Here is a 12,218-nt window from a genome sequence, read left to right on the forward strand (position 1 = left end):
TTAACGCCAGATATCCTTGCAGAACAAATAATAACGAGTAGAAGAACCTTGACGCTATTTCAAACCGACGTTCCAGCTCATCGGAAAATCTGGAACGAAACGAACTGTAATGGCGGACTAAAAAACTTCATGTATGCTGTCACCGAAGTGTAACGTTTCAACGAATTCAAAACAAAAACGAAAACAAACCCCGAGTCTGCGCAGTACGGACTGGAAATCAGCTTTAAAACGTATTCCCCGCCTTCAGTACAAAAAATACTACATCAAAACAAACAACCATATTTTTCCAATCTATTTTAATGATAAAGGTTGGAAACTTTTTCTCTTATAGGATAAAAGAAGAAAAATAAATTTTCAAATCATAATAAGCAATTTGTTTCATTCTGCACTGCATAACGTACCTTGATGCTGTAATGGTGGTATTCCTGTGAGCTGACAAGCTGGCCTGGGTTTGCAGAGTATTTGACTTCGTTTAACAATTCACATCGGTATTTTCCATCTGAACGAGGGGACGAAGCGACGTTAAACGAAGAACATGGCGGATTGTTAACACAGCTCAGAGCACATTCTCTGTAATTGCTCACAAGAGTAGATGAACCAACTGATACTTGAAGACGATGAAACTTGTCCACTGCAAAGTTGCCGTACGATACTCGATTTCCCTGTACATGAACGCCTCGCTTTAAACCACGGCTTCCATCTATATAGTTATGTGCCACAATAGGCGCAAAAAGAAGGGTCAAAAGTAGAGAAAGGGGCTGTAAACTATATGTTTCTTCTGACATGGAAAAGCAGATTTGTCGTTGTCTTCGGCCTTCGTTATATTCCCTCAGCCTTTGAAGACCTCTTAAAAGAAGGCAGCCTCGTCACACAACAGATCTGCGAAGTGAACCTCTGCAATTTCAAGTGTCGCCTAAACCTTTGAATCAGAATTGTTAATTATTAATGTCATAAGTAAAGGCAAGGTAAATTAGGTATACAAACCTTTGTCTTTAGCATTGAGTATCATTGATAATTTTAATTGGTATTTAACGCTTTCAATTCAGTAGAAGTGCTAATTTGCCCCTCGCGGCTTCGCGGGCTTTCTCCCGTGCGCGTTAACCCCAGCAAAACCGCCAGCTGCGCAGGCTAGCACAGTCAAAGACTTGCGTTGTCTTTTTTTATTGGACTCATAATCTGCTTCAAACTTAGATTCTAACGACTTTTAAAAAATTTAAAAAGAAAACTAATGAAGAAATTACAGACTAAGGCCCCGTCCACATTAATCCGGATAAATTGGAAAACGGAGGAATTTGCAAACGCCGTATAAAATATTTCCGTCCACACTAGTACGGATAAATTTGAAAACACGTATTTTGGTCAAAAATGGACAAAATGCGTTTTCAAATACCCACTTTGAAGAATGTTTTCGAAAAGTTCCGCTTTCAAAATGTTTTCCGTCCACACAAAAACGAAAAGCCGGCGTTTTATCCACTTTCAGGAGCGTTTTCGAAAAGTTCCGTTTTCGGTGGAGAATTTATCCGGCTAAGTTTGGATGGTTGTCCAAACCGGAGAGAGAAAAAAAAGATAATACTATTGTCTTTATCTTAACCTTAAGAAGCGCGTACCATTGATAACTTTAATTGGTATTTCACGCTTTCAATTAAAAAAAAAGCTAATTTGGTGCAATGAAAGACTCGCATTATATTATGCAATTTGTTCCTACTTCACACTAACATTCAAATGACTTTTAAAACTTGAAAAAGAAAGAAAAACCAACAACATACAATAATTCTGCAATAAAGTCTGCACTTGAAGCTGATTTCGAGATAGTGTATGCAAAGTGAGCGAAAGAAAAACTCGAACACTTTAATAAGTTAAAAAGTTGCAACCCGGGCCAAAAGGTGCCGAGCCAAGCATCAAGTTTCACACTGTTTTCACCTGCAAAAAATTTTATTGTTCTCCTAGTAGTGTAACCGAATTATGCAGATACGTTTTACAAGATGCAAAGTTACTCTTTTTAGTAAGCTTTCTCGCCTGAACGTCGAGAAATGTTAATTACAGCGAACCACCGACACCAGTGAAAGCTGATCACCGAAAGCATGCACATTAGAAATGTTTTGCTCTTCCTCGCACTGTTTTACCTGTTGTGCCACTATTAGTTTATTTTAATAACCCGCTTTTAAAACCTATAACATTTCGCGAGTTTAATCCGAACGAATCAGCCTTGATAGTCATTTATTGTGTTTAAAAATATACATACATCAATAAAAAAGTCAAACTTTTTATGAAAGATTACTGGAGACTGGAGACTCGCAGCGTCTGCATAGTTTTCCCGCGCTTCGTGCCGGCAACAGTAGCCTCCTACACAGACGTTTATGGGGCTCGTCACGCGTTTCTCCCCACAAACGCGTGATGCTAGCTTCTACAATGTTTCTCGAGAATGTTTTGAAAAGGTTCAGTGGTGCTGGTTTAACGTACAATTTATAAGATTGATTAACTCGGGGGTTGATTTGATTGGAGAAATTTAAAAAAAGTCTTTTTAAGGTGGCTTGTATCGGGTTTTAGCACTTTAAAGCTCTTATACTTTGACGGGTCAGTACTACAAATCTTTATCAGTTGATGCTACAATAATGGTATCAAGTTAATGCCCAATGATTGGTGAATACGTTTTGGTTATTTTATTGACGTCAATGGTTACCAAAGCAACAGTATAACCTGTTTAAAACACCCTAAATTTCAATCGCTTTAAGTGCATGCTTATAACTCAAAAACGAGCTCGATGACCCCAATTTTTATCATTGAACATTGATCAGCTTGTTAAGATACAACTTTCTTCAAAGTTAAAAAAAATCCTACAAAGCAGTTTTAGAGCCACCTTAAATTTATTTTGACATCAAGTATAAAAGTGAAGTATAAACATAACGTAAAAGGGCGCAGAAAGGAGCGGGAACAGCGAGAAAGAAAGGGAAGGTATCCAGAACACAAAGGGAAAGAAACCAGGAATGAAGAATGCACGAATCGAGGAAACACAACGGAAAGATGAGAATAATTCGTCACAAAGATTTCATTTTTGATGCCACATTATGGTGTCTACAATATTTATAGTTTTTTTTTATTGATTAAATTTAAAAGTTAACCTTGTTAAATTTAACTTTATACTTATCAGACCTTTTCTTGCTTGTATAATCTACATAATATTCGCTTTGCTAATGTCTGGTTCTGTCTAGAGAAACCTGGGTCGGTAAATGATAAAAGAATTGAAAAAAATGTCATCCGTAAGCACATCGTTTCTTCCCGTCATTTTATGGAGCACGGGCGTGCGTCAATCCAGTTATGGATGCAAGCTCGTACTATTGTTTTGGATACCCCTCCCCCCCTCCGGGGGGCACTCCCCATAGTGGACTGTACGGGAAGGCAATGCCCGGAAGGGGTACCTTTTTCTTAAGCTGAAGTGTAGAGAAAAGGATAGGGGAAATGTTTTTTAGGCTGATTCGTCTACGTATTTTAAGGTAGCCTGAGTATCAGACCTCTCTACAGAAAAGCCTGAATTTCAGGTTAATTGTTTCTCGAGTGAGAAGTGTAGGAAAGGAATGCAGTAACCCTACTGTAGATATATGAAAAAGTTACCATTTTCCATGTAAGGTTTCCGGAAGGGTTACCTCGGGGCAGAGCTTATTCACATTTGCCCGTTCGTCCCACAATCTTTGTAGAGTGGAATCTATTGATAAATATATTTGTTTCGCTGGGTCTATTATAAGGCATATCTCAGTAAATTACTTTTGCTATCTTCCCAGATTAATTTTGAATTTAAGAATCTTTGGCACATTCCTAATGGTGAGAGAAATCCTGGTTGTTCTCTGTAACGTCTCCCCAAGCGTTGCGGTACAAGCGTCTAAATTAGCTACTTTCTCCGTGACAACGTCGCAAGTTCTCTCCGCGATTCCATGCAAGTAATTATGATACAGGTCTTCTGTCAGGAGAAACAAGCTCCTGGGTTCCATTAAAACAGACATGAAGTAACGATCTTCCAGTGTTAATGGCGACTGATCCGAGTTTTCCTAAGAGAAAAGAAGATTTTAATTGGAGGAGGCAGCGTGGCGTAGTAGTTAGAGCCCTAGACTTGTAATCCGGAGGTCCCGGGTTCAAAATCCTCCTCCCTGCCACTAGATGGACTTGTCTGGTCTCGAATTCAACTCCTCCACGCTTTGTTTATAGCCAACTGGTCAGCCATCTGCATGCAGTTGGGTTTTTTAACAAGTTTCTGTTCGATTTATAATATTTGTTTCACTATTTCAGTACAGTGTCCTCAATTAGCACAGCCGTGCGAAATACATTGACACTTAAATACAGTGATTTATTTATTTTATTAACAAAAATAAGAAGAAAGAAAAATGAAATGATGAACTATGTTGTGGCTCAATTTTACCCTTGGTACTATTTGGTATTTTCCTTTGTTCTGGTGTATGGTAAAATATCATAAAACAAAGAAACAAAATATCAAATTGTATCAAGGGTAAAATTGTACCACAGCTTACTAACTTAGTAGAACATTGTAACAGCCCTATGTGACTTTAACCCAACACACTTTAACCCAACACACGACTCGTTTTGACTTTCTGTGGGCCACTTGCGGCTGCACCGCTCATTGTCGCGGCTTTGCCGCTTGCTTGTAAGCCCTTTAAAACCCAACAATACCACCAGCTACAACTCATCCTCCCCAAGCCACTCGCAGCTGCGCTGCTCGTTGTCGCGGTTTCGCCGCTTGCCTGTGCGTGCTTTAAAACCCAACAATACCGCCAGCTACATAGGCTATGTATCAGATTGGCTGAGGAAAAGGCATGTCAGCGCTGATTGGTCAACACAGTTCACGAGCGCATTTTGAGCCAATCAAAATAATTCTGGTCAGTTTCGCTGTGACATATGGGAGCCCAATGTTTAAGTTATTCCTTCAACCTCAACTGCCTTAAATCATTATTACCAAACTATATTCCACTCACCTCAGTTTTGTTTAAAGGATGGAAAAAATCCAGAAAAGTGTGGGAACCAAGATTGATTGTTGACACCACTGGATAAAACAGTGGTCCATCTGTATGAGGCTGAAAGACGAAAAAATTGAAGGCCAATGGCTGACATGGAATTGACTTTGAACACTAAAGCTTACTTTCAAGTCTGTGTATTACTGAGCAGTTCTTTCACATGGTACTGTTATTTTATTCTACACAAGGTGGTATTAACTTTAAAATCTGTGAATGATGAGACCGTTGGTTGTGACTATTCAAGTGCGCTCATGCAAATTATAAAAAAGAACCGTGACATGTCTGTGTCTCGCCAAGTGGTCCATGGCAGTCTTTACCATCAGAGCTTATCTCAAGAGTATTTTTATCCTCCCCCCCCCCCCCCCCCACCCCCGCATTTAATTCAGTGTTGCCCAATTTTGATTTATACACCTAGCGAGAGAGAGTACCATGAGTGTAAAGTGCCTTGCCCAAGAACACAATGTTATAACCCTGGCCAGGGTTTAAAACTGGACTGCAGTCAAGTATGCCGGCCATAAGGCTTTTATGTATCACCCACACTTTCATGTAGTACTGTTTATTATAATGTTCGAGCTGTTAGATCTAATTTTTAATCCTATCAATAAATTTTATTTCAATGTGACCATTCAAAGAAAAGCTTTTTAACACTGCCGTTTTCTGCAGTTGATGTTTTTATATTTTGCAATCTGAAATTGACCATTTAATATGTAAATTTGACTCCTCACCATAATCCCTTGTCCAGATTCGTATTCATTCACAAGGACATGATTTGGCGTGACATTGTTGAACACTGACAGAGATCCAACCTTCATGGTATATTTCTCCAGCCACTGAAAAAAAAAGCAACTATTAAAAGTAATATAAAAATAACAAATACATGCAAGACAGATCCAGACCATCAGGTAAGTGGGGGCTTGATCATCCAGATCCAGAGTAAGAGGGGGCCGGCTCTCAAAAATATTTTTTCTTGGCTGTTCAGGTCTTAGTTTTACCTAAAAATAAATTAAGCTGTCCAAGACCCTCCGTTTAGGTCTGCCACTGCAAGAGGATACCATGAAAAGATTCTTTGGATGAGCAGACTTATAAGAATGTGATATAAATTACTTACTGCTGGGAGCTTTTCCAGAACCATTCCCTAGAAATTGTTGAAAAAAATTATTTTTAATCAGTCTTTTTCAATTAAATGAATTGTTAACTTGTGCATGGCAGGGAAAATATAAAACATTCAAACAACTAAAACATAATCAAGATGATATTGCATGTTTAAAGCAAGACTTAGAATTCCAAAAAAAAAAACACTGTGAAAATCCTCACTTAGGTCCACAACATTCCTTATTCTCTAAAAATGCCATTAAACATTTTCATATAATAGGTCTATATAAATAATAAGGACAATTTTTTTTATTCCTTTAATGGAATGTATATTTTATTTTTGCTTACCTTTGGGTGAGGTAAACCACCTGAAAAATAGAAAGTAAAAATCTTATAAACTAATTTTCAGCTTGCCTTACTTGTTGGCTGCCCTATTTTAGTATTTTCTCAAAAACAAAAATTGCTTATCAGGTCATAAAAAATTAACCATTTTTTTGCTGCCAAGAAATTTCAAAGTGCTTTCTTCTCATAATTTTTAATTACCATTTAACGTTGATGTTAGACAAAATTGATTGGATAAAAAATAATGCTAAGGGACAAACCATAATTTTTTTTGAAAATATATTAATTGTTTGCAGAACATAGTTTGCTAAATGTTTGCAGAGGTGCATAAACTAAAAAAAAAAGTTGCAGAGGAAAATTTTTCATACCCCCTTCCAAGTTCAAATAATTAACAGACTTTATTGGACGAGGTTAAGCAGAATATTGTCATTGTCAGTGGTGAGCAGATCAATTATTTGCCGAAGCCGAAGGCTGAGACAAATAATTGATCTGTGAGACACTGACAAATCACAATATTTTGCAAGAACCGAGTTCAATAATTGTTTTATCATTCGATTACTGAATTGTTTTTCACACAAAGTATGTTCGGGAACTGCGTGGAAACCGTACTATTTCTTGCTGATTTAATGCAGACAAAAGCGTAACTTTGCCTTCTTTAATACGAGCTGGTCTTCATCCAATTCTCTTTCTGTCAGATATTGCCGAAATACAATTAAGAGGAAATTGCATTGCCTTTTTTGTAGTTTTGCTGTTTTTTCGGGCCTAGTAGACAAATCCAACCGCTCTTCTTCAGCTCTGGAAAAGGAGCTGCCATTTTTCTCGGAAGTGGACACAACAACGCATGAGCAGACTATTATTTGTAGCAAAATCACTGTCAGACGCTTATGCGCACGAGCAGAGCATTATTTGTAGGCAGTTATTTGAATAGCTTGATGCAAAGGTATGCTAAGTGACTTTTAAGATGAAAAATCGTTTTTTCCTTCAAACGCGCCTGAATTTTTGCTCAAACGTGCCAGAATTTTTGCGTGTGGTCTTCGATTAAATAGAAAATCGTTGTCCTTTTGTTGGAGGGGGGGGGGGAAATTTATTCGCTCGCTCAAAAACGGGATCTGGAAATGAATTTCTTAAACTACTTTGTGACGTAAGCTTACGTTTGAATTATTTTGGCGCGCGAAGCCGAGGCAACGAGACTTTCAATCAGACCAGTTGAAAACTCACCTTACGCATTAGAAGTCCGCTTTTTTCGCTTATTTGACACATATTTACGCCCGTCTGGTGGTGAAAGGACATCATTAAGTCTGGAAACCCGTAAGCCACTAGCATATCTCAAAGAAGCGAGATGTGTTGCTGCCTGAAGATTGCTAAGCCCTGCCAAGACTGGCGGTAAACTTGGCTTTCGAAGGCGCATTGAGCCAGGCGAGGTCTAGAAGCAACTTCTGTTCCAAAAAACGTTATTTTCTCGAAGTTTTGGCTCATTTGCCTCGTGTTGCCGCGTTGAACGTTTGGAAATAAGGAGGTGCTTTTAGACTTATAAAAATTCTCTTAGATTTGGCGATAGGACTTCCCGTATTTCAGCTACTCAGGGATATCCCATAATAATCTTTAATGGATACGTCATTCGATACGCATTGTCACAATAAACAAAGTTCGTTCGGCACGGCAAAGACGGAAAACGCTCACTCAATCAACAGAACACAACAGAATCGACAGAAAAGGATAATTTTTACCAAGAAAAGCAACAAATTGCTTCATTTCGACAAAAACTAGCCCTAAGCTGCGATCCTTTCCAGGAATAAAAGGCCTGAATGTTTAAAAGAACAATCGTTGCTTGTGAGTCAAGATCAAATTGCGTTACGTGTGACTACGGAGAGAAACTGGGGAAAAGCGAAAACATATTATGGATTAACCTTTAGCAGCCTAAATTTGCTGACTGAAAACGAAACATTGAACATTTGGCGAGTGCATTTGTGGTTAGAAGCTGGCGAGAGGAAAGGGCAACGGCGTAAGTCGTTTTTGTTTAAGGATTTCTCGTTCATTTTGCTATATATTTTTCACTTCTTTTCACTGTTCAGTCGCTCAAGTTTGTCGATCGGTCAAGTTCAATGTTTATATAACATTCGTTACACTTAACCCTAACCTTAACACTAGCTGACCCTAACTTTACTTTACTGTAACTGCTAAGTTTAATCCTCTTTCTCTCTTTGCCGCGTGTTATTGTTTTAAAGTGACCATAGTTCTAGTGTTCTCGAAGACAAGGTGCAAACCAGAAATTTTAATTCGAGGACAATGTTTTTCCATTAAATTGAAGACCACATGCAAAAATTCGGGCACGTTTGAAGGAAAAAAACGATTTTTCATCTTAAAAGTCACTTAGCATACCTTTGCATCAAGCTATTCATTTGCAGATCACATGGTGCAGTGCATGGTGAGCAAGGTCACATACTGGGTTCTTATGTGTGACACATGTCCTGCTAACTGCAAGGCTCAAATACCGTATTTTCTCGATTAAACGCCGGGCCCCGAATAAACGCCGGATCTCCAAGTTGTATTAGAAAATAGACCCCTTAGACAACTATTTAAATAAGGTTGAATATGCTTTAAAAATAATGTCTAATTATATAGCTGTCAAAAATAATGAATAAAAATCATTTCTTAGAAACATAGGGCTTGAAAAAACTCCTGAATTCAAATAAACGCCGGCCCTATAGGGCCAAGTTTAAAATAAACGCCGGGGGCATTTAATCAAGAAAATACGGTATGTCCAAATGATAAATTTGAATACATAATAAGTGTATTATAAATTCAAATATCAAAATTTATGTAGTGCTCATTACCCCAGTTTTGAAGTCTTCTTCCAGAGAGTTTGGTCCACTTTGGCTTAGGTGCTCCATTTATCTGTAAATGACATTAAAAAACTGTACAGCCTTCACATCATGTGAGTGTCTAGTTACAGCTGCCCAATTGGACACCTGTCATTTGGACACCAATGCTTTCAGTGTGCCAACCATGTGCACTGACATGCATATGGGTTCTTTCTAATACCATTATTCCATATTTGGATGTTAGGTCCAGTCCTAAACACTTGAGAAAGAATGGTTTTCAAATTTGCTTAATTTTGCAGACATGTTACGCTCTTGATACACAAATGCTTACAAGTTCAGCAGGAGGTATTGTTTTAAATGGGATTTCTTATGCCAGTGGAACAAGGTTACAATTGAAATTGAAGTTATAAGATGGGAGTGGAAAATCAATGTTTAGGCACCCATGCAAGCTCCTTGAACAAAAACTTAGTCGCCCACAGTAATAACTTAGGCACCTCAGGCGACTGGGCGACCGTTAAAGATGATTTCCAGTCCGTACTGCGCAGACTCGGAGTTTGTTTACGTTTTTGTTTTGAATTCGTTGAAACGTTACACTTCGGTGACAGCATACATGACGTTTTTTAGTCCGCCATTACAGTTCGTTTCGTTCAAGAAGTTCCGATGAGCTAAAACGTCGGTTTGAAATAGCGTCAAGGTTCTTCTACTCGTTATTATTTGTTCTGCAAGGATATCTGGCGTTAATAATGAAGAAAAAGGTAAGTTTGTCGCGGAATTTTTAGTTTTGCTTGTAAACATTCCCTTCGTGTGGGCTCACATAAACATTGCAGCCGAGATTGCGCAGTACGGACTGGAATTCATCTTTAAGAAGCAGCCTTATATTACATAGTCTGTTTTGCAGATATGGCTGCCCTGTTGATTCTGCCCCCAGCGCATCCTATAAATAATATTTTAAATATAAAAGGATTTTTTTTACTATCAATGATAATTGCAGAATATAATAATAAAAGAAAAAATCATTTAAATAAGCATTATAGGATGCCCTGGCACAAAACTTAGTTAGTCGTTACACCACGCCGAAGATACGCCAGGTTGCTAGGGTCCTTGATCCATGCCGAAGATCTGGTCCTTGTTACCGAATGAAAGCTTGATGACTTACCTGACAACATTGATTATATTTTGGATATTCCCAAAACCCACCTCCAATCTAAGAAATATGATATGTGTATAAAATTAATTAAGCCTTACCTTTTCCAGAATGCAGCATCTCAGAGGACAGTTGAAACTTTTAACAGGGCATACCCCTGCCCCTACCACCCCTACCACCCCCTTGTTACAATGCAAACTGATATGGCCCTGTCCCTAAAATTCCCAGACTGATCTACCCGGTCCCGTGGAGATGCACTATTTTTTTTTTTAATCTGAACTGTTGGTAGTTTAATAAACATGTTGACACAATGAGATCAAGGTATGTCTGCAGTCTGCATATTATTTCTAAACTTACGCAAGTATAGGAAGAAGAAGAAGAAGAAAACAAAAGCTCGCTGGTAAAAAAAAAAAAAATAAAATCATTATTGTGTATTGTTATTGTTAACAAGTGTTTGTGCGTTCAAAACCCCACCTGATCTAAAAGATATCTTTCCTCGTCTTCTGAAATGAAGTTTGGGATGTAGTATGCTTTGGATGGAACCTGAAATGTACCATAAAAGTAATCATGGTAAATCATAAGTTTGAATAACAACTACTCAGTATCTTGCGCAAAATCATTAAACCTTCCTACCTTTTTTATGGCAAAATTCTCTAACTCAAAGAAATCATCGACTCCATCCGCCATATTACTTGATTTTAATACCCAGTCCTTTTACGACCGCTGAGATGAGCCATTTATATTTTCATTTTTTTTTTTTTTTTTTTTTTCTTATTTTAAATTTTTTTTAAAGTAATCCCAAAAAATTACAAAGAGAAAATACTGGACTGCGGAAAAAAGATATGACAAATGCCTGAAAAAGAGAAAAGAAAAGATTAACTCAGTGCGACAGCCGGGAGTCGAACCCGGGTCAACGGCTTGGGAAGCCGCCATGATAACCGTTACACCACTGTCGCCCACGTGATCTTTGAGCGTAAATATAGTCATTTTAAATTAACTAAACAATGAGCGTCTAGCTAAGAAAATTCAGAGGTGCAGGTTTTGGTCTAAACTGTTCTGAAATTACCTGAACGGAACTTGGCATGAACCCGTGAATTAAAATGAAAAACATCTTTCAACATCTAATGGAAGATACAGCCTTAATTTGTAGATAATAATCGAACTTCGGCCATAGATATCGATTTTCTTGATGACAGGTGGAAACAACTAAGTAAAGTTTAGCCTTGATTTTTCAATTGCAATCCATTTCCATCCTAGCCATCCGCAGCCAAAAATGCTTGTTAACAGTTTCATTGCTTTATCCGAAAATGCTTCACTCATTTCATATATCTATGCTTTGCGGTGTTTTGTGAATTTTTGGGCGATTTTTGGGATTATTTGGGAGGAGATAATTTTTCTCAAAGGATTAGTAAAATTTAGAGAAATGCGAAATATTGGAGATTAAATGTGATTTTAAAATTAGAATTTGAAGTTAAAATTGGTAGACGGACACCAGTTAGTCCCCCTGACAACCTGGAGTGCTCTGGCGTGGGGGTCAACTGTCTGGTGGTGTTTCAAAAACTTTTTTCTTTCTTAAATCCCTTCTTTAAACCTCTCAAAATTTCATTCAAATTTAGGTAAAAACCCCACCTTAATATAGCAATTTTTAATAGAAATAGACTATTATTTTTAGGTTTCCCACGACAAAAATCTACAAAAATCCGAAAGAATCTGTAAAAATTCGGGACAAAGGTCCTTTCTAGTTTAAACAAAATAGAACTTTAGATCTAGCCGCATGACAGCTAACAATCGTGGAACAGG

At 37.9% G+C, this 12,218-nt stretch overlaps 1 protein-coding gene, 1 long non-coding RNA gene, 1 other non-coding gene and 1 pseudogene across 4 annotated transcripts in view; 1 reads left to right on the plus strand and 3 right to left on the minus strand.

Moving 5' to 3' along the window:
- Positions 1-1,057, minus strand: part of LOC144636915 (uncharacterized) — a 29,859-nt pseudogene extending 28,802 nt beyond the window's left edge. The window contains exon 1 of the transcript XR_013567641.1: positions 402-1,057. The product of XR_013567641.1 is annotated as an uncharacterized LOC144636915 (transcript). The remainder of the gene's footprint in view (positions 1-401) is intronic.
- Positions 1,058-1,772: 715 nt separating this feature from the next.
- LOC144635070 (putative RNA/DNA demethylase ALKBH6) lies at positions 1,773-11,309 on the minus strand. The gene is made up of 8 exons (XM_078494142.1): positions 11,052-11,309; positions 10,893-10,961; positions 9,287-9,347; positions 6,459-6,478; positions 6,127-6,153; positions 5,744-5,848; positions 4,980-5,078; positions 1,773-4,040 (listed from the first exon to the last, which is right to left on the minus strand). The coding sequence occupies exons 1-8, from the start codon at positions 11,103-11,105 to the stop codon at positions 3,765-3,767; spliced, it is 711 nt and encodes a 236-aa protein (XP_078350268.1). The 5' UTR covers positions 11,106-11,309; the 3' UTR covers positions 1,773-3,764.
- Positions 7,386-12,218, plus strand: part of LOC144635118 (uncharacterized) — a 69,600-nt gene continuing 64,767 nt past the window's right edge. Inside the window, exon 1 of the long non-coding RNA XR_013567318.1 lies at positions 7,386-8,865. This is a non-coding gene — a long non-coding RNA (uncharacterized LOC144635118). The remainder of the gene's footprint in view (positions 8,866-12,218) is intronic.
- On the minus strand, positions 11,303-11,374 carry Trnag-ccc (transfer RNA glycine (anticodon CCC)). Its single transcript has one exon. It is a non-coding gene; the product is annotated as a tRNA-Gly (tRNA).

This window comes from Oculina patagonica, chromosome 13 (assembly GCF_052425735.1).
Source record: "Oculina patagonica isolate OP01 chromosome 13, crgOcupat, whole genome shotgun sequence".
Taxonomy (NCBI): Eukaryota; Metazoa; Cnidaria; class Anthozoa; order Scleractinia; family Oculinidae; genus Oculina; species Oculina patagonica.

Bases quoted from the DNA above. Each gene is read 5' to 3' on its own strand.
- LOC144635070 (XM_078494142.1), bottom strand. From the start codon at position 11,105: ATGGCGGATGGAGTCGATGATTTCTTTGAGTTAGAGAATTTTGCCATA. The intron at 5,849-6,126 runs GTAAGTAATTTA...TTTTTTTTTCAG, and splicing joins TTCTGGAAAAGCTCCCAGCA to TGGCTGGAGAAATATACCAT. The intron at 4,041-4,979 runs GTGAGTGGAATA...CTTTTCTCTTAG, and splicing joins ATCCTTTAAACAAAACTGAG to GAAAACTCGGATCAGTCGCC.